Source organism: Narcine bancroftii, chromosome 7 (genome assembly GCF_036971445.1).
Source record: "Narcine bancroftii isolate sNarBan1 chromosome 7, sNarBan1.hap1, whole genome shotgun sequence".
Taxonomy (NCBI): domain Eukaryota; kingdom Metazoa; phylum Chordata; class Chondrichthyes; order Torpediniformes; family Narcinidae; genus Narcine; species Narcine bancroftii.
The window spans coordinates 169,251,766-169,276,656 of NC_091475.1; the positions used below are offsets into that span (position 1 = coordinate 169,251,766).

At 41.0% G+C, this 24,891-nt stretch overlaps 1 protein-coding gene across 3 annotated transcripts in view; it reads left to right on the plus strand.

Moving 5' to 3' along the window:
* The window catches only part of LOC138739354 (glutamate receptor 4), a 247,136-nt gene that overhangs the window by 131,164 nt on the left and 91,081 nt on the right, over positions 1-24,891 (plus strand). For all 3 annotated transcript variants that reach the window (XM_069891218.1, XM_069891219.1, XM_069891220.1), the window contains exon 9: positions 17,431-17,541. In XM_069891218.1, the coding sequence (XP_069747319.1) occupies positions 17,431-17,541 (111 nt within the window). The remainder of the gene's footprint in view (positions 1-17,430; positions 17,542-24,891) is intronic.

Here is a 24,891-nt window from a genome sequence, read left to right on the forward strand (position 1 = left end):
TCACCCCTTGCTTACCATGAAGCCATCTGCTTCCACCTTAATAATATTCACAGCACTATTCCACATCATTCTAAGAAGAAAAAAATGCCCATTTTATTAAATGGAAACTCCATGATTATACATGGTTCTCTAGTTAGAACATAGAACACTACAGCACAGAAACAGGCCCTTCAGCCCATATAGTCTGTGCCAAACTATTCTACCTAATCCCAATGATCTGCACCCTGACCATGGCTCTACATGCCCCTACCACCCATGGACCTATCCAATCTTCTCTTAAATGTCAAAATTGAACCCACATCCACCATCTCCATTGGTAGTTTGTTCCACACTCTCACCACCATCTGAATGAAGATGTTCCTCCTAATGTCCTCCTCATCTCTGTCCTAAATCTACCACCTTGTATCTTGAGGCTATGTCTCCTAGTTCTGGTTATTTCACGTTTCATGCTTAACATCTGTTTTTTCATTCTTGTTTCAGTCAAAAAAGTTCATTTGCATACACCCTATCTGTACCCCTCATAATTTGTATACCTCCATCTCATTTCCCATTATTCTTTGATGCTGCAGGGGATAAAGTTCTAACTAGTTCAAACCCATCTTGTATCTCAGCCCCTCAAGTCCTGGCAACATCCTTGCAAGTTTTCTCTGGATTCTTGCAATCTTATTGATATCTTTCCTTTAGTTTGGTGACCAAAACTTCACACCATATTCAAAATTTGTCCTCGCCAATGTTTTATACAATTTCAACATAACTTCCGAACTCCTGCACTCAATATCAATACTTTGACTTGTACTACGAGGAAATATCCACGCTATCAAGACCCTTTAGGCCAGGGGTGGCCAACCTTTTAACTTTTAATTTAGACATACACCACAGTAACAGGCCATTTTGGCCTACGAGTCAGTACCACCCAATTAACCTACACCCTAGTATGTATTTGTGGGCTGAAATACCCTGTTACCATGCTATATGTCTAAATTAAAAATTAAAAGGTTAGCCACCCCTGCTTTAGGCTCTTGTATTGTTTAGTTAAACTCCCTTAACTCCACAAATAGAAACTAGTCTGTTCAATGTTTTCTTGCTGAACAACCTCCCATTCCAGCTATTAGTGTGGTAAAACTTCTCTCTACTGTATCTAATGCAACAGCATCTTTTTGTTTAATAAGTGGATTAATGTTGTACTCCAGATGTGGTCTCATTCATGGTTTGTAGAACAATCATATTCACATATTTTGTATTCGATCCCTCCAGCAATTAGCAGTGACATTCTGTTATTGTTCCTTGTTACTTCTCATATCAGCACGGGATCATAAATCTCCATGCCACCTTTTGATCTTGTTGCCTTAAAGAAAAGTTAACAGTCTACATCTCTGAACTATGTAACCTCTCACCACTTCGATAACATGCTTTTAAATGTTCCATTCAAAGTAGATAATTTAATATCATTTTATACCTTTTGTGTGTTTTTTTAAATACAGAATCTCCTTAAAATAATTATATGATATAGTCACATCAAGACTATGCTGGAGTGACCACCTGCTCATCATTTTCTTAGTGAATAAATATTTCCAAAACTTATTTTAAGCTTACAAGGAATTATCTGAAATTTACCATATTTGCATATGAAGGAAAATAATCTCTAGAGCAGAAATTGACCTAGTGATGTTTTTAAACAGATTAGCCAGATACAAGTTCAAGTAAAAACAATTAGAGTTGCTTTGTGTCTTCCAGATTTCTTCTTGTTATGAGCTATTATGTGGCATTGGTGCAGGTGATGTGTAATATGATTGACAAATCATGTGCCTATGAGGTATTCAAGAGATAAAAGAGAGCAACAGTGGGAATGGGCGTTAAAGATAATAGTAATTCAGGGGCGTAGCCATACAATGAGACTGAGCAGACATGCTTTGACTGAATTCTCCGTGAAGATTTTGTTAAAAGACAGCTCAAAAGTACTTCTTTGAGTTTTTCTTTTAAAATAAGTTTACTTATATTGATTACTAACAAAGATGATTGGGGAAAAAATCGAAACCAAAGTTGGAAGAAGCTCCAAGTTTGCCTGCAGCATCAACTGATAGTCCAAAGGGAGCTGCCTCAACTTCCACAATTTCAGGAACTTTTGCTTGAGAATTACAGGCAATCCTATCAGGAATGGAAGCTTTAGGATTGCGGTTTACAAAAGTTGAAGGAGTGATGAAAGAGTTAGCGGACTCGACCAAAAACATGGGTGAGTCAATCACCATTTAATGGAATGAATGAACTGTGCTGAAAGAGAGTTGGGAAAGCACAATAAGAAATCGGAAGAACTGCATGACCAAGCAAAACAGTAGGTGATTGATAAACAAATGCTCCTTGATAAGATTGATCACATGGAGAACTTTAGCAGATGAAATAATGAATGAATAATTGGTTTGAGGAAGATGCGGAAGGAAGAGATGCGGTTAAATTCTTTGAATCCTGGATTCCTGATGTACATTGTGCTGAGTCACTCAGTGGACGTATAGATTGAGAGAGTCCATCGAACCTTCGGACGTAGAAGAAATGAGGATACATGTCCTTGACCGGTCCTTGTGAGGCTCAGGCGCTTCAGGGATTGGGAACTAATCTGAAGAACAGCATTTGAGTACTCTAAAATGAATAATGCCCCACTGAAATTGGATGGACAAGAGGTCATGTTTTTCCAAGATTTCAGCCCAGTGGTCATGCAGAAAAGAATTTGACGAGGTCAAACAGCAACTCTGGGTAAAGAATCTCAGGTTCTCCATGGTTTACCCGGCGATTTTATGGGTGGAGGTGTCAGAAGGCAATCGGCAGTTTTTCAAGACAAAGCAAGAGGCAGAAGAATTTGTTCGTGTGCTTTAAGAAGAAAAAATGACTTTGGAAGAGAACTTTATGAAGATTGTTTTTTTGTGGACTAAGTGAAGGTGTATTTTTTTTGAATCATCTCATTTATTAGGTAATGTTAACCTTTCATGTTGATACTTAGCGGAGAGCTCGAGGAAATGTTGAATGTATCAGGTTGTAGTCTCCGGTCTAAGGGGGGTAATGGCATCAGGAGGGAAGTTATAAAGGTTGTGCTTCTATGGTGGGGTTCTTCTTCATCCCTGGAGGATTCTGTGGGTTTTTCCCTGCGGACTTCTTGTTTACGAGACCATTAGAGCAGGGGCTTTGCACTTTTTTTCAAAAGGGAAGAGATCATGAGATTATTTAACTATTACTGTGCAATATTTGTCTGAAAATCAATATGGATAAGACATTAAAGTTTATAAGTTTTAATATTTTAAATCAGAAAATCAAGAGAAAGAAGGTTTTGGCTGACTTGAAAAAGTTAAAGGCAGATGTGCTCTTTTTACAGGAAACACACCTTATTAAGGTGGAGCATGACAAGTTAAAAAGGGGATGGGTGGGGCAGGTCTTCTCTTCGTTGTTCAATTCTAAAGCAAGGGGGGTTGCAATTTTAATAAATGTTCCAGTTATTGTAGAGAATATATCAAATGACTAAATGGGTAAATATGTGATGGTAAATTGTAAGATTTATTCAGAATCATGGATGTTTATAAATATTTATGTGCCAAACTACAATGACAAAGCCTATATGGATACATTTTTGAAACCTGCTGAGAGGAGACAAAATATTTTGATAGGAGGAGATTTTCATTTCTGTCTGGATCCAATATTGGATAAATCTGCAAGAACAATATGGAATGGGTTAAGGCTGCTAAAATGATGTTATCTTATATGAAGGATCTATATTTGATTGATATTTGGAGACAGCTTAACCTAACGGAGAGAGACTATTTTTACTCAAGGGTATATGATTCACATACAAGAATTGATTTATTTTTACTGTTAGCGGGACTAAAAGATAAGGTGATGAAGTCAGAATATTTATTGAGGCTACTTTCTGATCACTCACCACTTACACTGACCATTCCAATAGCAGAGAAACAGGAAGGTGTTTACAGATGGCATTTGAACCCCATAATGTTAAAGTGGGAGGATTTTAAACAATTTATTAGATGACAAATAGAAATCTTTGGTGAAACATATTTGGGATTAATGGATAACTGCTTTTTAATATGGGATACAATTAAGGCTTTTTTGAGAGGTCATTATTTCATTTATGAAAAATGTGAAGAGGGAATATAATGCAGAATTAAATAATTTGGAAAGAGATATTGGAACTAGAAAAAGAATATCAAAGAACAGGTGAACAGAATAAATATAGAATAATGTTAAACAAAAACATACATTATAATACCTTACAAACATACAGAGTGGAAAAGACAATACTTAAGACTAGACAGAAATATTATGAACTGGGGGAACAGGCTCATAAGATGCTGGCATGGCAATTAAAGGCGGAAAACTCAGCAAGGGTGATAAATGTAATATAGAAGGATGCCAGTGTAGTTACATATGATCAGAAAGAAATAAATGATGCCTTTCAGCAATACTACACTGAGTTTTATAAATCAGATATACCAAGGGATAAAAATGAAATATGTGAGTTCTTAGAAGGGGTTGAACTTCCTAGATTGGATGAAAATGATAGAAATGACCTGGATGCTGCTTTTATAAGGGAAGAGATTGAGTACATTCCAGGCTAACAAGTCTCTGGGAGAGGATGGGTTTCCACCTGAGTTCTGTAAGGAATTAAAAGATATGTTAATGACAGATGTATTAGATCGAGTGGTGGAGACACAGACACTTCCAGAATCTTTTTCAGCGGCAATAATTATGGTATTACCTAAAAAAAAGAGATCCTTTAAAAATGTTGTCATTTCTTAATGCTGACTACAAAATTATAGCAAAAGTGTTAGCCAATAGGCTGGGGCAATATTTACCGAAATTAATACATCTGGATCAGGTGGGATTTGTAAAGGGTAGACATTCAGCAAATAATCTAACTAGACTGCTTAATATAATACATATGGAAAAATTGAGGCGTAATCGAAGTATAACAGTTTCTCTGGACTCAGAAAAAGCATTTGATCGCTCAGATTGGCCATTTTTGTTTAAAACGGAGAAATTTGGTATAGGGAGGGGATTTATTAATTGGATGAAGACATTGTATCACAGTCCACAGGGTAAGATAATTACAAATAATCAAATGTCAACACTATTCCCTTTGAGTAGATCGAATAGGCAAGGATGCCCTCTGTTTCCAACATTGTTTTAAATGGCAATTCAGCTTCTGGCTGAAATTATTGTGAAATGAACATAAAATAAGTTTATTTGCAGATGATATGGTGGCCTCCGGGCGGCAAGCGCAACCAAAGGCCAGCAGCCCATGCAGCAGCACTGGCCACAACAAGCGAACCAGTGGGTGAACGGTAAGGGCAGCTTAAAGGCAAGTGACCCCAAAATAGCGCTGGCCTTTCTGCGCAGCCAACAGACAGGGATAGCGCGTGGAGAAGAAGGGCATTGTTATGCAGGAAAGTGCCCGCGCGTGGGAAACCCGCTTTTGTTATGCATGTTGTGACGTCTGCCAGAGGGCCCATGACGGGAACAGTGCAAGTATAAAAGTCAGGCCTGAGCCCTAATAAAACTCGGAGCTTAATCTGACTGTCTGTGTGACTTATTTCAAGTAGCGCGCGGCTACAATTGGTGACCTCGGTGGTTTAGACAGCCAGTGATGAGCGAACAGGCAGTAGTCAACACAGTCGCTCACAAGCTGCCGACCTTCTAGACAAATTGACCATGTGTATGGTTTGACCAGGCTGAGGCACAGTTCCAGATTCGGCAGATCACAGCGGAATCCACCCGGTACTATTACATAGTGAGCACCTTAGACCAGGAAACAGCAGGCCGGGTGGCCAATTTCATCCAGTAGCCCCCATCAGAAGGTGTGTACACCTCCTTCAAGGACTTGCTGATTGAGACCTTCGTGCTCTCATGGTGTGAGAAAAGGGCACATCTGCTCCACCCCGTCAGCCCTTATGAACAAGATGCTGGCCCTCCTGGGCAAACATGAGCCCTGCATCATGTTTGAGCAGGCATTCCTGGAGAAACTGCCTGAGGACGTCCAACTAATCCTGGCTGACGTGGATTTCAGCGACCCCTGGAAAGTTGCAGCACGAGTGGATATTCTGTGGAAACAGAAGAGAGAGTGCTCGGTGTCCATGGGACTTGCCACTAAACTCCTCAGCTAGACCTGTGCAGGGCCACCAAGAGAACAGAAGCACCCCAGATGAGGTGATCCAGATGTTTCTACCACAGTGGCTGACCACCAAGACAGCCTCCTGTATGTTTGGGACCGCCAATCGAGACCACGCTTTCTCGTGGACACAGAAACAGAGGTCGGCGTCCTGCCCCCTTCAGGACAGGGTGCCAGGATGAGGCAGTTTAACCCCACGCTGAGGGCTGCCAACAGCAGCACAAGTCGGACTTATGGTACTCGCAAGGTCCAAATGCAGTTGGGAGGCAGCCCTTCTCGTTGGTGTTCATGCTGGCTGCAGTGGAATAGCCGTTCCTCTAGGCAGATTTCCTGCATGCCCACAGCCTGCTAGAAAACTTCAAGGGAAGATTTGTCCACGCCAAGACTTTTCAAACCTTCCCCCTCAAAGATGCCAGGCTCCCAGCACTCCACCTGGACTCCATACAAAGATTGGACAGCAAGTTCGCCACTCCCCAATTCACCACGGTGATGCCCCGACATGGAGTACAGCACCACATCCTTTCCCAGGGCCCACTGCTCAACACATGGGCAAGATGCCTTCCTCCAGAGAAGTTCCAACTAGCAAAGGAGGAATTCAGGAAGCTGGAGGAGCTCAGAGGTTGGACAGCCCATGAGCTTCTTCCCTGCACATGGTACACAAAGCATCTAGGGTTGGAGACCGTGTGGCACCTACCACCGGCTCAACGAGGCCACAGCACCAGATCGGTACCCCATGCTGCACATCCAGGACTTTGTGGCTAACCTGCATGGGGCAAGGATCTTCTCCAAGGTGGAGCAAAATATCATCAGATCCTGGTACACCCTGATGATATCACCAAGACCACCATCATCACCCCATTCGGCCTCTTTAAATCCCTCTGAATGTCATTCGGCCTAAAGGACGCCGCACAGATCTTCCAGTGACTCATGGATGCAATGGGCTGAGACCTGGATGGCACCTTCATGTACCTGGACGACATTATGGTGGCGAGCAGAAAACAACATGAGCATATGGCACACTCCGCATCCTCTATACTTGACTGAGCGAGTTCAGCCTGATGATCAACCCAGCCGAATGCCAGTTTGGATTGGAGGCCATCGACTTCCTGGGCCACAGGATAACAAGGGAAGGAGCCACATTGCTACCCAGTAAAGTGGAGACCATCCAAAGGACTACAGCAGTTCATGGGGATGATCAATTTCTATCACAGGTTCATCCCCTCAGCTGCCCGGATCATGTGGCCCTTGTTCCCCTGGATGGCAGGCAAGGCAAAGGACATCACTTGGGATGAGGAGTCAGCAGAAGCCTTCATGAAGGCCAAGGAAGCCCTGGTGGACGCCACTCTCGTGGCACATCCCAGGTCATACGCTCCAACGGACCTGATGGTGGATGTCTCAGGAACGGCAATCGGCAGAGTTCTGGAGCAGCAGATCGAAGGAAGTTGGCGGCCGCTGGCTTGCTTCAGCAAAACATCTGCAGCCTCTGGAACTGAAGTACAGTGCTTTCGACTAAGAGCTACTGGCGCTGTACTTAGCCATCCACCACTTCAGGTACTTCCTAGAGAGCAGGGTCCTTCAGGCTTTCACAGATCACATGCCTCTGACTTTTGCCTTGGCTAAGATCTCGGAACCCTAGTCAGCCTGCCAGCAACGACACCTGTCTTGTATCTCAGAATACACCACAGATGTAAGACAATGTGGTGGCCGATGCACTGTCCAGGCAAAATATCCACTCACTATCAAAGGGACTTCATGGCATTGGCGGAGCCGCAGCAGAGTCCCCAATACGGGACTGCCATATCAGGACTACAGCTTAAGGACATCCCAGTCAGCAGAGGTAACACCACCCTCCTGTGTGACATTGCCATCGGTCAGTTCAGACCCATCATCCTGGCAGCTTGGAGACAACAGGTTTTCTACTCCATCCATGGACTGGGTCACCCATCCATCAGGACCATGTTCCGGCTGGTGGCCAGCAAATACATGTGGCATGGATGGCAGAAACAGGTCAGCGGATGGGCGAAGGTGTGCATGCAGTGCCAAACAACCAAGGTACAGCAGCACACCAAGACCCCACCTCAGCACTTCAAGCCCACAGAACAAAGGTTCGACCATTTCCATGTGGACATAGTAGGATCCTTGCCAGTATCCCAAGGTTTCCGCTATCTGTTCACGATGGTTAACCACTTCACCAGGTGGCCAGAAGCAGTCCTGCTAGCAGTCACATCCACAACTTTGTGCATCAGGGCCCTCATCTCGTCCTGGGTGGCACGGTTCGGGTTATCATCCAACATCGCATCCGACAGAGGGGCCCAGTTCACCTCAAGCCTGTGGTCAGACCTCACCAGCCTGTGGGGTGCCCAGCTGCATCACATGACAGCTTACCACCCACAGTCTAATAGGTTGGTGGAGCATTTCCACAGGCACCTCAAAACCACACTCATGACCAGATTCCAAGAACCCAACTGGGTAGACGAGTTACCATGTGTGCTGTTGGGCCTCTACATGGCACCCAAGGAGGACCTCAACACCTCTATGGCTGAACTCGTCTACAGAGCTCCACTGGTGATCCCGGGAGAATTTGTACCGTCCCTCGGCAGACAGCAGGACGACCCTGCCGTGTTCCTCAGCAGGCTAAGGGAAAGAGTCAGCAAACTGGCCCTGATTCCACCTTCCAGCCACAGACACATGAGGACCAACCTACCCAAGGACCTGCAAGACTGTGAGTATGTTTTCATTCACAGGGGTCCACGTCATCCACCACTTCAGATGCCATACGAGGGTCCATTCTGGGTCATCCGCAACAATGGAGCCACGTTTGAGCTGGAGGTTGGAGTCAAGATGGAGGTCTTCACCACATACACCTGGACCCAGTGCGCCTGTCCGAGACACCAGCAGCATGCTGAAGAGGCAGACCACCGAAGGCTGCAGAGACTTTGCCTCCAGACATCAAGGGCACTAACAAGGACAATATTGCTGGTTCTGGGGTGGGGGGGGGGATGGGGAGGTGTCATCTGGTGGCCCGCTGCCGCAGTGATTGAGCCAGTGCTCCGGGCAGTGAGCACAACCAAAGGTCAGCAGCCCACACAGCAGCACTGGCCCCAACTAGTGAACTGCCAAGGGCAGCTTAAAGGTCAGCTACCCCAAAATGGCACTGCCCGTGCTGCGCAGCCAACAGACAGTGATAGAGTGCAGAGAAGAAGGACATTGTTATGCAGGAGAATATCCATATGCGGGAAACCCCCTTTTGTTATGCATGTTGTGACGTCAGCCAAGAGGGCCATGGCAGGAACAGTGCAAGTATAAAAGTTGGGCCTGAGCCCTAATAAAACTCAGAGCTTAACCTAACTACAATACGTGTGTGTGTTTTCTTTCGAGCAGAGTATTATATTTGACAGATCCCGAAGGGTCCTTGAAAAAATTACAGGAGACTCTCAGAAAATATAGTAGAGTATCTGGTTATAAGGTTAATGTGGACAAAAGTGAAATAAGGCCCTTAACAAACCATGATTACGAAAGATATAAGAGGCAGTAGGTTTAAATGGAAAGCAGATGTTATTAAATATTTGGGAGTAGGAACAGAGAACAATTTACAAAATCTGCATAAACTTAATTATGTTCCTCTGCTTAGTAAAATAGAACGGGACTTACAAAAATGGAAGGATTTGCCAATAACATTAATAGAAAGAGCGAGTTGTGTAAAGATGAAAGTGATGCCAAGACTTCGATACTTGTTCTAATCACTACCTATATCTTTACCTAAGAATTTTTTCAAATTGTTAAACAATCAAGACAATTCCTATGAAATAACATGGTGCCCAGAATTACAATGGAAAAACTAACCTGGGATTATAAATTAGGAGGGCTGAGACTTCCAGTCTTTAAAAAAATATTATCTGGCTGCACAAGCAAGATTTTTAGCATTTTTTTAAAGGAAATTCACCATATGGAGTTCGTATGGGGCTACATTCTATGAATGGAGTACCAGCTAAAGACTTTATTTATGGATGAACATTAAATTTTTAAAAAAGGAAGACAAGTAACCCTATGCCTACCCTGAAGACGTTTGCATTCAACTCTGTGAAAGCTCTCAAAGGGTTGCCTACCCTGAAGAAGTTTGCCTGTCAACAGTTACCCTATCTTGAAACATATGGTGAAAATATGGCAGGAAATGTATAAATGTATCGGGAAAAAGTGGGTATTTCGCTAAGAGCTACGTTATATAACAATGCATTGTTGCCTATGAAATGGTAAGAGAATTCTAAACGTGGCTACAAAAGGGATAGCGGACTGTTTTAAAGATGGAGTTTTGATGTCATTTGAACAAATGAGATAGACCTAATAGAGCATTTCTATGTCTTGTTCAACTGAGAACTTTCATGAGGGAATGATGGAGACGGGCATCAATTCCTCTGGGAGTTAGTGAAATAGAAAGAATGGTTTGGATGGGTAATATGCCCAAATTTATTACCAGAATGTATTCTACTCTTCATTTAGAAAGTGCTAAACCTGGTCTGCAGAGATCAAGGGAAATGTGGGAGTCCGACTTGGGTTTTGCAATACCAGAGCAATCCTGGTCTGAATGGTTTTGTGGATAGTGTAACTTCAACCATTAATGTGAGATATGGGTTGGTTCAATGTAATTTTTTACATCAGCTTTATCTCACTCCACAGAAGTTGCACAAATCTAAGCCAGAAATACCAGAATTGTGTTTGAGGTGTGAGGTAGAGGAAGGAACATTCCTTCATTCAACTTGGTCACTTTTGGCAAGAAATTTCTGAAGTATTAACAAGAATTATCTGCAAGGGTGGATCTTCCCAGGTGATCCAGAACTTTATTTGTTAGGCAATTTTATAGACATAAGTAATGATCTTAGAGTTTCAAAATTTGTTTGTTAAAATCGCACTGGCAGAGGCCATAAAGTGTGTTGCAATCACGTGGAATTGGAGTCTCCAGTTACCTTGGTGAGGTAGTAACAGAGATGGATAGTTGTATACTAATGGAAAAGATAACTACAATTTAAGGAATAAGTATGATACATTTCTTAAAATATGGTGACTATATTTGAACTATGTTGGTGTCCAACTCTGATAATGGTACTAAATTCAAAAAGGATCTCTCCCTGAATCTTGAAGTTAATCTAAACTGTGAGCTCTGATGATGTACGAAAAGGTATTTAATAAAGAGTTGGGGGGGAGGAAACAGAGGGGATAGAGTTAGGGGTTCTATATGTTTTTTTTTACTTTATACAAAATGTATGCATATATATGTTTTTTATTGAATTGTTATAATTGTTAATTTTTTTATAAAAATAGAAAATAAAGTATTTACAAAAAAAAGGATGAAAGTAGTTCAACTATAATCTTAATGAGAACCCGATTGGCCTATTAATAAAACAGAAATTCCTGGAAATGTTCACAAATCAGACAGCATCTATGGAGAGAAGCATAGGTGCTGATACTAGTTATGTTTGATGATGGCAAATTTTGAGCTTCAGATTTTCCCCTCCTGGATACTACGAGTTTCAGTATTCCTGGCTTCTGCACTGCCTTGGAAAGGTTTAGAATCTCTCGGTTTCAATATTTAATTGCCATGCAACCACTGTCTTATATTTATCCATGAAAGTCTGATTATTTCTTCCTAATTCTCTATGATATGTGCCCTTTAGTATTATTGGTATCTTAAATTTTGCCAAATTTGTTCTTCCAACATTAATAATCATGCCTTCATCTGCCAAGGGTCCAGGATCTAGAAATAACTCCCAAGGACCTACTGCTTCACTCCCTTTTTTTCAAGGTACAAATTAAAACATGCCTTTAATGACCATACCTTGATAATCTGCTTTAGACCCCTTTTTATGGTTTGTTTCAATTTAATCTTCCTGTGAGGTGCACTGGAATATGTTAACTGCCATGAGATGATGCATGTAGGTAACCTATTGTGTTGTCTGTCAGTCATGTTGATTTGGAAAAGTATGGGCCATGTTGCCTCCTAGATCCTAGATTTTCTTTTTTTCAGATGCATTCTAATTACTTATCAAGGACATTTGGTATAATGTTTGGGGGGGGAAAAAAGTATATCAGGGCACAAAACACTATTCTTAATAGTATACAATGTTCCAAGAAATTCTGAATTGATATAATGCAATTTGTTAAGTGGCCACTAATCCATTATTCTTTGCTAAATTAGTTTTAAGTCTGTAATATCTGTCTAGGTTTATCAAAGTTGATTTCAGCCTCCTTAAATAATTAATTCTAAGACATATGGAGACATTTATCATCAGTTTGTTTTGAATGCAGTTTTACAATGAGGAGATACAGCTTCTGCTAATTCTATTCAGCCAATCAAATGGTGATACTACTTGTCCTTCAATAGTATTTCATCCCTATGCCTCTTCTTTGAAAGTAGAGTTACTTGAGGGAGGACAGCTATCCGTCTCAACTGAATAAAGCACTGGAGCAAATGTCCTGAAAGAAAATTTATTATAAAATTCTGAGGCTTAATAGGACAGATGAACAATGCTGTTCAGCAATTGTCAGCTGTAGATTGAGAGTGGAAGGGTGATGTTCTTGATGATCACATTTTGGAAATGTTTTCCTCCAAATCAAAAACAGGTACAAATTATGTTCTATTTCTAAACCAATGCAAGATACTCAGTCCTGGCTTGCATCCAATAATGTAGACCACATTAATATTCAATAACATCATGCCTGAACTTTGACCACATTTCATGTTTCCTGAGAAGAACTGAGCATTCAAAGCACACACATCATCCATATTCCCTTCCCCCTCCACACCCCAGGTCATCCACTGTCATCATCAACACACCATTGCCTATCCACTGCAAAACATAATCCCACCTTTGGTTTCTGATACATATTGAGTTAGCCAAACTTGGCTGAAAGGAGCAAGATCTGCTAACTCTAACCTGTTGATTAGAATTGGGATTTTTCAGAAAGATTCCCATTCTGGACTGCTTATTTATGGCAGCCTGTTACTTTACTTAGGAATATTCATAGCCAATATGGAAAAAGGGAGAAAATCGACAAATTTTTGACTATATTTAATTAACCAGTATTGTCGGTCCAAAAGGTCTTAAGTTTTTCTCATAAACCTGGAAACCTGTTTTCAGGAAGTCCTGCCCACCTTTTGAATGACAGAGGTCAGAGGAAGCTTAGTAAAATTTAATATTGCAGAAAAAAATACTTGGACAGAGGTAAATGCTGATCGTGACACCTGCCAATACACACCCTATGTAAATTCCACAGATGACTAAAATTACTCAGGAATGCTGAGCTCCTTAGCCAATTCAGCTTCATTTTGAGCCTTAAGGCATTATCTGATTACAATCTATTCAGTGATAAGTGTGGCATTGGAGTCCTCAGTGCAATCTGCAGATTTGCTTTTTACTGTGAAATTGCAGCAGGTGCACTGCATTGCACTCCGTAAAACAGTCAGGAATTATTTACTGCGGTCATGCGTCAGAGCAGAAATGCCCACATCGTGCCTTCAGCCTAGATCTTGGTTGCAAAGCAAGCAATTTACACTGCTGCATGTTAATCTATGACCACATTTAGTGCAGAAAAAAAATAATACTGTCTGTTTCTTCAAGCTTGTAATTTAATCAAATCTGTCAGACCTCAACTATTCCAATGATCATCTATGTCATTTTGTGGGAGTACAATCCATTGTGACTTTTATTGCCAAGGGATAAAAAGTAAAAGCATTGAAACCAGTTTACAATTCATGTGATTCTTTATTTAAAAAAAAATCTGTTATTTGTCTGCCCTTGGTAGAAAATAATTTAATGCCCTTATTAAAACCCTAGAGGGACAGAAGTCAGTTTGTCATTATAATCATGACCAGGTGATGGTGTAAACCAAGTATAACGCAATGTGTGAGAATGTTAATGGTGCCTTCTATATCTGATCTCAGAACTGCAAAGTAGACCATTAAACATTTGTCTTTTAATGAGTCCAGTCATCTCCCCGAGGCTAGCAGTTTCATATTAGAGAGGATGGCAGTGTAATATTTAAAAAGTACACATTTCTCTTTCAGAGGTAAAGCTTCCTTGTGTTTAAATTGTAGAATACAAAAACTGACCTTTAAAGTCTTCCTATTTCTGTGATTAATCTGTACCTCAACAATTTACTTCAATTTGAAAATTAAACTTTGATTATTTTGGAAAGAAACATTTTACAATTTACTACCCCTTATGTGAAAAAACTTCCCTCACTCCTAAATGATTGAGAATGAACCAGTTATGTCCTCTGGTAAATTCCCCCATCAGAAACAATTGTTTCATCATATCCACCCTATCAAATCCCTTGTAATGTTTGGCAGGAATCTATTGAGTCACAGAGTTCTACAGTACAGAAACATGCCCTGCAGCCCAACTCGTCCATGTTGACTAAAGTGGTTTACCCAAGCTTGTCCCATTTGCTTGAATTCGGCCTATATTCTCTCAACTAAACCTATCCATTTCCCTGTCTAAATATATTTTAAATGTTACAATTTTTCCCACCTCTAACGCTTCCTCAGGCAGCCAGTCCACATACCAACAATGTGGAAAAGATGCCCCTTTGTCCCCTTTTAAATTGCTCCACTCTCACCTCTCTGTTAGATCCCTACCCTGGATTGATGCCAGTTACCTCATCATCCAGGGTTCCATAAACTTGCCAGTCTTTGCCTTTCATTCTAACAGGCACATGTTGTTCCTTAACCTTTTCCATTTCACTTTTAAAAGTCTTGCTGGCAGTCTTTCCCAATCAACTTTTGAGAGTTCATGTCTGAGGCTATTGAAATTAGACATCCACTAAGTTCGGACATAAACTTGTTAACTAGTCCTATATTTTTCCATAACAATTTTAAAACTAATAGAATTATAGTCACTGGTCCCAAAATTTTTTGCTACTAACACTTCATTCACTAGCCCTGCCTTGTTCTCTGTTAAGGTGGTCCAGTGTTGTTCTCTCTCAAGTAGGGCCCTCTATATATTGTTTAGGAACACTACCCTGACACTCATTAGAAATTCCATTCCATCCAAGTCCTTTGCTTTATTAGAGTCCCAGTCAATATCAGGGAAATTAAAATCATTTACTATAAGTGTTGGATGGTGATAGACATCACCACTTGAAAGGATAAGACATTCTGTTGTAATTTGTGGAGAAAAAAATCTGAAGTAAACTGGAGATGGAATTGTCAAAAATGTTTTTCAAAACAAAATAGCTATGTAGTTATAGCTAGTAATTGACTTTGTTCCATGACCTTAGATTATATTTTTAATCTGGGAACCATCCCATGAAACTGTAGAGAGCATGGGTAGAGAGAATTGGGTAGAAAAACGTGTTTTATTCATGCAAAAAGAATAACCATACAACATTTTACAGTACAGAAACAGGCCATGTCGTCCCTTCTAGTCTGCACCGATTTACGTGAAACTCCACTAGTTCCACCTACCCACTCCCTTGCCCATAACCCTCCAACCCCCTCACATCCATGTACTCATCTAACTTCCTTTTAAATGACAGAATTGACCCTGCCACAACTACCACTCAGCCACCATTCTCTGAGTGAAAAAGCATCCTCTTGTATTACTTGTAAAGTTTTGCCCCCTAACCTGTAACCTATGACCCCTTGTTCCAATCTCCCCTACCCTCAGGGGAAAGAGCCTATTCACATCTACTCTATTTATTCCCTTCATAATTTTAAATACCTCTATCAAATCCTCTCTCAACCTTCTGTGCTCCAATGAATAAAGTCCCAGTCTACTTAATCTTTCTCCGTATTCTAGATACTGTAATCCAGGCAACATTTTTGTAAACCTTCTTTGCACCCTCTCTACCTTATTTATATCCTTCCTATAATTTGGAGATCAGAACTGCACACAATACTCCAAACTTGGCCTCACCAAAGCCTTAAACAGTCTCAACATCACCTCCCAGCTCCTATATTCTATGATATGATTTATAAAGGCCAGCATACCAGAAGCCTTCTTCACCACCCTACTTACATGGGAATCCAGCTTCAAGGAACGCTCTGTTCCTCTGCATTCCTCAATGCCCTCCCCTTCACTGCAAACATTCTATTTTGGTTATTCTTCCTAAAATGAAGCACCTCACACTTATCTGCATTTAACTCCATCTGCCACCTTTCAGCCCACTTTTCCAAACAGTCCAAATCCTGCTGGAGTCCATGAAAACCCTCTTTACTATCTACAACTCCCCCTATTTTTGTATTGTCCACATATTTACTCACCCAATTTACCACTCTGTCATCCAAATCATTAATATAAATGTCGAACAACAAAGGACCCAACAATGATCCCTGAGGCACACTACTCGTCACCAGCCTCCATCCTGACAGATAGTTGTCCGCCATGACTCTCTGGTGCCTATCTTGCAGCCACCTCTGAACCCATCTGACCATCTCTATATTAATCCCTAGAGAATGAACCTTCTTCACTAACCTTTCATGTGGAACTAAAATCCAAATAGACCACATCAACTGCTCTACCTTCATCAACCTTTCTGGTCACCTCTTCAAAAAATTCAACAAGATTTGTCACATCATAAGTTGTGGAAATTTAAGATAAAAGAGAACACTAGAAATATTTAGCAGCTCAGATAGCATCAGTGGGAAGGGAAACGGAGTCGGGACAAATCCTGCCGACTATACCTGTCAGGATCTCCCATGTAAGTAGGTTGTGGACATGCCAAGTGACAGATGCCAACACATCAGCCTCCCTGCACTGTTATAGGACTCGACATGATGTTGTATTGCTGGAATTTGCTTGGTATTACACCTGGGAATCTGCATCCCTAAACTATTCCTGTCAAACAAGATGTGGAATTTAAGCCCTCTGTTTTTTCAATGGCAATTTCAAATTGGGGAGGATCAAGGGACATCCATGTCATCACAATAAGCAGATCAGATGCCAGGAAGTAGTTGTTGACTTCTGGAGAAAATTTCAATGTGAGTGGTGATTTGATGAAGTCCCTGTTCAGCTGCAGCAAGTAAGAATGTATGACAATGAACTCGTCTTCATTAAAATGGAACTGAATTGCAGTAGCACATCTCCTCCTCTTTGCTGGCAATTGGAACTTAACTCTCAGTCATGATAGAAGTTCCGATCTGAAACATCAGCCATTCTCTTTCTCCCACTGATGCTGCACATCACCTTCTCCACACCATGGCCATTGAGTTATCCATAGCAGCAGTTACTGTCCAATGGCATGTCATTAATTGCCAACTTTATTATTCACAGATTGGTTACTGGAACGATGCAGACAAACTTGTTCTAATGCAGAATGAAATGATGTTCCCGAATGATACTTCTGGCCTAGAAAATAGGACTGTTTATGTCACTACAATTTTGGTAAGCCAGTGTTCCCTTCTTGTTTTGTGTGGTTTTTTTGTGTGTGTATGTATTACAGATAATTGAAGACTGAAATTAAAAAAAAACAGCAAATGCTGGAAATTCTCAACTGACTGGGCAGCACTTGTGGGGAGGGAAATAATTTAATGTTCCAAGCAAATGACCTTTTAGAGGGCAACTGTCCTGATCTTCTGATTCTCTACCCAAAGGTCATAATTGGTAGGAAACCAAAAGTACTCAAAGAGGAGATGCTTGAGTTTTTGAAAGATTGGGGAAATAAGAGCTAAGAGAAGCTTGCTCAGAAGGGATGAGACCAGGGACAGATCATATTGAGTGATACGGCAGGCTTGAGGGATGAGGAGACCACTACTCCTCTATTAGCCTCACACTGGCACTACACGTATGGAGATGTGAAAATTGTCACCCAACAAAATAGGAATTTAATGCATGGACAGCAATCTGAAACCGTTTCCTCTACATAGATGCTATGTAATCTGCTGAGAATTCTGATTTTTTTTGTTGTAAGTTCTTACTTTGCCACCTTCATAGACTTGTCTTATCATCAACTCAGTTTTAATTTTTTTTAGCAAATTCAGCCCATGTTTCTTCCTCCTTTGTTTTAACAGTGCGAGGGAAATTGGGTGGCTGAAGTGTTCTGACCTGCATGTGTAGCCTTGAATTTGCTGTAATAACGCTGACCAGTCGTAACAGCTTTAATATTGAAAATGTTACATCTTTGTTTGATACATCCACTTCATGGCATTAAGGGTCAATAGGGTCCCTTAATTGCAATGCTGTATTTATTATTATCAAATTGAAAAGGAACTCAATGGATTGAAGACAGATGATCACAGTTTGTTTATTAATAGAAGGTTTCAGCAAAGCCTTTTTTTGCTTTGTGTGGATGTTCAATACAGTTAACAACACCCACTGAGACGAGTGGGTAAAATTTCAACCTTGCTTTAAATTACAGTGCTGAACTTTGCAAAACATCATTGGGAACAAAATAAATCATCTCCAGCTTGTCAGAGCTGGATCACTGCTGACCACAGGAAGGAAGTCCTGCAGATAACCAATCTATATGAAGTGTGAGATCAGCCTTCAAACCAGTACTGCCAACGTGTTCACTCCCCAACAGTTTGAGAGTAATTTTATCAGTGGAACAGACATAGCATTGGTGGAAGTCTGGGTATTAAAGTCCCAACAGATTTTAACACCCTATCAACCTGTTTAACAAAGGCAGATGGGCAGGTTCATGATCAAATAGGTAACTTGCTCTTGAGAGCCTGCTGAAAAGGTTAAGGAGAGTGAGCAGGCAAAGGAACTGAATTAAAGGCAAATAAAATGCATTGAAGCAGAACACGATGATGAAGGACAGGCATCGAGGTTAGACAAGTGAACTCTATTGTGCTAACTGTAACACAAGAAGTCTGACGAAGAAAGCAGACAAGTTTAAGGCATGACAATGAGCTCCTATAGTCATAAGAGAGTCATGGATGAAGGAGGACCAGGACTGGCAATCTTGCAGGATACAGTAGTTGCAGGTTGATAGAAACCTGAGAAGAGAATTGGTGGTGGGAGGAAAGGGGATTACAATATTAGTTAAAAAAGAAATTATAGTTGTCTTTAGAGACCATATTGCCAGAGAACTATCATGTGAGGCAGTGTAAATGGAAATCAGGAACCAAAAAGTATGCACTCTAGGTCACTGAACAGTCACCAGGAGCTAAAGTATCAAATAAGTTAAGAGTTTGTTGATAACTGTATAACTAAGAAAGCTGTAATTGTAGTGATTTCAACTTATCCAACATTGACTGGAAATGTCAAAGGTGCTAGCGGACTAGATGGAGTGAACTTTTTAAACTGTGTCCAGGAGAACCTTCTCTAGCAATATCAGAATTTATTGTCAAGAACACGCGGTTTGTTGTTTTTTGCAGCAACATTGCAGGTGCAAAAATTGCTATCAATCTCATTTTTTTAAAATAGATAAATTAGTGCAAAAGAGGGGAAATGGTGAGGTAGTGTCCGTGGTTCATTATCCATCCAGAAATCTGGCGGTAGAAGGGATCACTGGGTGTTCATCTTCAAGCTCCTGTACTTCCTTCCCGCTGATAGCAGAGTGAAGAGGTCCTTGATGATAGAGGCTGCTTTCTTAAGACACCATCTCTTGTAGATGTTGTTATGGGTTATAGTATATTTTATATTATATATAAAGATGTTTTTAAAAGAGATAGATTGTGGGGGTCCGTGCAGGTCATTTCACAAACAGATACTTACACTTCACATCTCATTTAAAATGCAAGAGCTTTGCCATTCAGACACCATGACTTTGCGGAGACAATGGAACTGCTTTGGAAAGAATTTCAAAAGCAGCTGCAAATTGAAAAGACCGGGCTCAAGTGCTGCTAAAGATCTTTCAAGGATTGAGTTTGGAGCCTTGGGAGGGAGAGAAGGGAGTAAACCTGGATTCTTCTCAGAGAGAGAGAGAGAAGTCAGTTCTGCAGAACGTTTTAGAGGCTGCAACATGGGAAGCTGACAGGCTTGTTGAAACCCCATTTTGAAGAAAGATTGAGTTTTGAGTTCAGCCTGTTCAAAACCCTTGTGGTCCTTACAAGAGGAAATGGCTGGCTAGAATGTTTCTCCTGAAATAAGGGAAATGAGTAGAACTCTGTGGTGACCTGGAAGAAGAGATTATCATTTGGAAAACCCATGATGGGCCATGTTTCTTCGGCAAGACACTGAAGTGACTGATTGGAGGAAATCAATTTGTGTGTGTCCAATGAGCAACAAATAGCTCTCTGAAACCAACAAGAACCTTCCTGAGCGGTAACCATTTACCTTCAACTTCCTGAGCCAGGTGAAAATTCATAAATGTTAAATTTATGAATTGCCTGATACCGGTATAAGAATTGCCTGATACCGGTGAACTTGGAGAAGTGAGGATTAAAGCAAATAACTTTCCTGAACATACACACATTACATGCATGTGCACTTAGAATTAAAAAGGGGTTAAGTTAGGTTAAGTTAAGTTAATAGTAATAAGTTAAAGTTTGATCCTGTTTTCATGTTTAAAGAAAATGAAAAGCAACTTGTTTAAATAACCATTTGTCTTGGTGAATTTCTATTGCTGCTGGGTTTTGGGGTCCTCTGGGCTTGTAACAATATCCTTAATGGAGTGAAAACTAATGCCCACGATGGCCTTGGCCAAATTCACATTCTCTGTTGCCTTTTCCTGTCCTGTGCATTGGCACCTCCATAACAAACCGTGATGCAACCAGATAGAATGTTCTCAATGTTACACCTGTAGAAATTTGCAAGTCTTTGGTGACGTACCAAATCTCCTCAAATTCCTGACAAAGTATAGCCGCTGATAAGCCTTCTTAATGATTGCATTGCCTTGAAGGCACAAGAATAAATCCTCAAAGAAATTGACACCAGGAATTTGAAGTTGAAGACCCTCTCCACTGCTGAGCCTCAATGTGGACTGCTTTGTATACTCCAGGATTTCCCTTCCTGGAGTCCACAATCAGTTCCTTAGTTTTGCTAATGTTGAGTGCAATATCGTTGTGACACCACTCAACTAGCTGATCTATTTCATTTCTGTTAGACTTCCTCATTGTCATCTGTGATTCTACTGACAACTGTAGTGTCATTGACAAGTTTGTCGATGGCACTTGAATTGTGCTTAGCCACACAGTCATGGGTGTAGAGAGAGAAGAGCAGTGGGCTAAGTATGCACTCTTGAGGTGCATATGTCTTGATTGTCAGTGTGGAAGAGATGAATAAGTCAAGGATCCAGTTATGGAGAGAGGTGCAGGGACCCAGGTTTTGAAGGTTGCTGACTAGTACTGAGGGGATGATGGTGTTGAACGCTGAGTTATAGTCGATGAGAAGCACCCATATCCATCCCCTTCCAGTTGCTCTGGCATCTCCTCCCCCTTGCCCACCCGAGTCGAGGTGGTGTCTTTCCCCCCACCCACCCGAGTCACACTGCTCTCTCTCCTCCCCCTCATCCACCTGAGTTGCTGTCTCTCTCTCTTTCTCTCTCCCTCTCCGCTGTACAAGCACCAGGAAAAAAAAATGCTGGTTTTTGGGGTTTTCCGGATTTTAGATGTCCAGATAAAGGATTGTGTACCTGTACTGCTGTTGCCTAGTTGGTCCAGAGCTGAGGGGAGAGCAAGTGAGATGGCATCTGCTGTGGAGCGATTGTGGCAGAAGGCTGTGAGACTGGATCTTTACTTAGGTACAAGTTAAATCTGACCATGACCAACTTCTCAAAGCATTTTATCACAGTAGTTGTCAGTGCTAACTGGCAATATTTATTAAAGCAGCTCTCTGCTCTTCCTGTATTATTGATGCACTTTTAAAGCAGATGGGAACCTCCAACTGGAGCAATGAGAGATTGAAAATATTGATATGATTACTAGGAAAGGAGAGTTTTGGACCTTGTACTGATGAATGGTCAGGTAACTGAGGTATTGGTAGGGAATCACTTTGGGACCAATGGCCACAATTTTATTAACGTTAAGATAGTTATGAGAAAGGATAACACTGGCCCTCAAGTAAGAATCCTAAATTGGGCAAGGCCCAATTGACGTAATGGTAACAATAGAAAGTAAGAACACAATTGTCAAATGGGAGCCATTTAAAAGTATGAGGAAGGTCCAGGATGAACATGTTCCCAGTAGTGTCAAGGGTAGGAACGGCAAGATAAAGGAACGCTGGTTAACAAGAGGCACAGAGGTGCAGATAAGAAAGAAATAAAGGGCTTCTATCAGATGCAGCAGACAGATTTAAGGGAAACCCTTGAGGTGAAAATGAATGTTGGAGCACATTATAGAAGGAAATGAGGACTAAAAAGTCTTGAAATAGTGTTGGTAGACTATAAGGGAAAATCCAAAACTACATTGTGTATATAAGTACATAAAGGTCATAAGGAAAGAATAGGTCTCCTTAAGGAGCAGGCGGACTCTATTTGTCGAGTTGAAGTAGATGGGGAAGATCTTAAATTTAACATTTAAAATTTTGACATACAGCACTATTACAGGCCAATTCAACCCTATGGGTCCATGCTTCCCAATTTACACCCCATTAACCTACACCCTGGTACGATTTTTTAAGGGTGGATGAAAGCTGGAATCCCCGGAGAAAACGCATACAGTCACAGGGAGAATGTACTGTTATTGACCCAGAGGACCTCAAAACCCAGCAGCAATAGAAATTCACCAAGACAAATGGTTACTTAAACAAAGGTTACTCTTAATTATCTTTAAACATGAAAACAGGATCAAAGTTTATTATTAACTTAACCTAATTTAACTTAACTCCCTTATAATTCTAAGAGCAAGTGCATATAATGTGTGTGTAAGTTCAGAAAAGTTCTTTGATTCACAGTCGAATCTCACTTCTCACTCCTCCAATTTTACCGATATCAGGCAATTTTATACCATTCACAGAATTTAACATTTATGAATTTTACTAGGCTTTGGTGCTTAAAAGGAAAATGGTTACCGCTCAGGAAGGTTCTTGTCGGTTTCCAGAGAGGGATTTGTTGCTCGTTGGACACCCATAACTGATTCCTTCCAATCAGCCACTTCAGTGTCTTGCCGAAGAAACTTGCCCCATCAGGATTTTCCAGATGATAACTTTCTTTCAGGTTATCAACATTATACAGCCAGCCATCTCCTTTTGTATGGAGTACAAGGGCTTTGAACAGGCTAAACTAAGAATTCACAATCCATCTTCAAAATGGGGCTTTCCACAAGCTTGCCAGCTTGTCCTGTTCCAGTCCCAGCTGCTGCTGCTGAACTGTAGAACTGAATTCTCTCCCTCCCCTTCCCCCTCCCATCTCTCTCTCTCTCTCTCTCCAAAGTTTTTCAAAGGCACTTGGAATCTGGACTGTCTGGCTTGAGCAGAGCTCTGGCATTTTAAATAAGATCTGTTTTGAAGTATTTGTATGTGACCTACACAAAAAAAACCTGCCACAATTTATCTCCTTTAAAACATATCTATATACAATGTAAAATATAACATAATCTGTCACTGAACATACTCCTCACAGACAGTGCAGGATTTGAACCTAGGTCTGGTCCCGATAGCCAGCGCTGTCAAGGTGTTGCACTAACCGCTATGCCAACAGTGCTGCCCATATTAAATGAATATTTTGTGAATGTTGAGCAGCACAAACATGAGTGCAAGGTGAGGGAGGTAACTAAAGATGGCCTCCAGCATGTCTACATCAGTAGTCAAGAGGTATTAGCCACTTTAAATTGTATCAAGATGAACCAGATGAAATCAGAAGAGAGCCTGAGAGTACAGCAATGGTAAATAGAAATGAATAAATGTATTCCATTGGAAAAAATAACATATAATTTAAAAAATAAAGTCACACTATTCGAACAAATTTGGGAACTGTACATGAAACACAACAGAGAGGGCCTACCATGGACCTCCACCCCCTAAAATGATAGAATGAGAAGAAGACAAAATGACCTGACCCAGTCTGTAAAAGTAGATGACACAATTTTCTTGTTTATTTTCATTGTGTGATGACATTGTTTAATGGTTTTATTGTATTGTATATGTTGAACGTTTAATGGGTTTAGAGGGGGTGGGAAGGAGGGACGGGGGAAAAGGGGAGAAAATGACACTGTGTATATTCAAGAGGGAAATGTTTTTGTGTGTTTTGGTTAATATGGTTCATAGTGTGAAAAATTTTAAAAAAATTTAGAAAAGATGAACCAGATGCATCACAGAATATTGTGGGAAGGCAGAAGGAATTTGTTGGGGCCTTGACAGACATTGTTAACTCATCACTGAGGACAGGAGAAGTTCCAGAGAACGTGAGATGGCAAATGCGGCGCTGCTATTTATAAAGGGCTGTAAGGATAAATCTAGGTAACTGGAGATGGAGTTAGTCTAACGTCAGTAGAAGGGAAATTGCCCCTGCCCCCCCACCGAAGATGATGATCATCTCCTTTACCTTATTTACGTTGAAAGAGATTATTATCTTGGCACTGTGCCACTGTACAGTTGCAGGTGTAGAGGGAGTATTTAAAGGACTGAATACCTATCCCTTCAGAGTGCTAATGTTTCGTTTGTTCATGGAGGTGTTGTTACCCACTTTCACTGCTTGAGGTCTGTTGGACAAGAATTTGCAGAGGGGACACTGAGGTCTAAATGCTGAATTTTGAGTATGACTTTCCTCCTCTGTCTGGATTGTGGTACACGGAGTCATAAATTGATCCACCGGAAGAACCCTTAATATCTTTGTTTTTAAGGGTTAGGAGAGATTAAAAACTAGAGGACATGGGTTACAGGTGCAAGGGGAACATTTTAAAGGGAACTTCA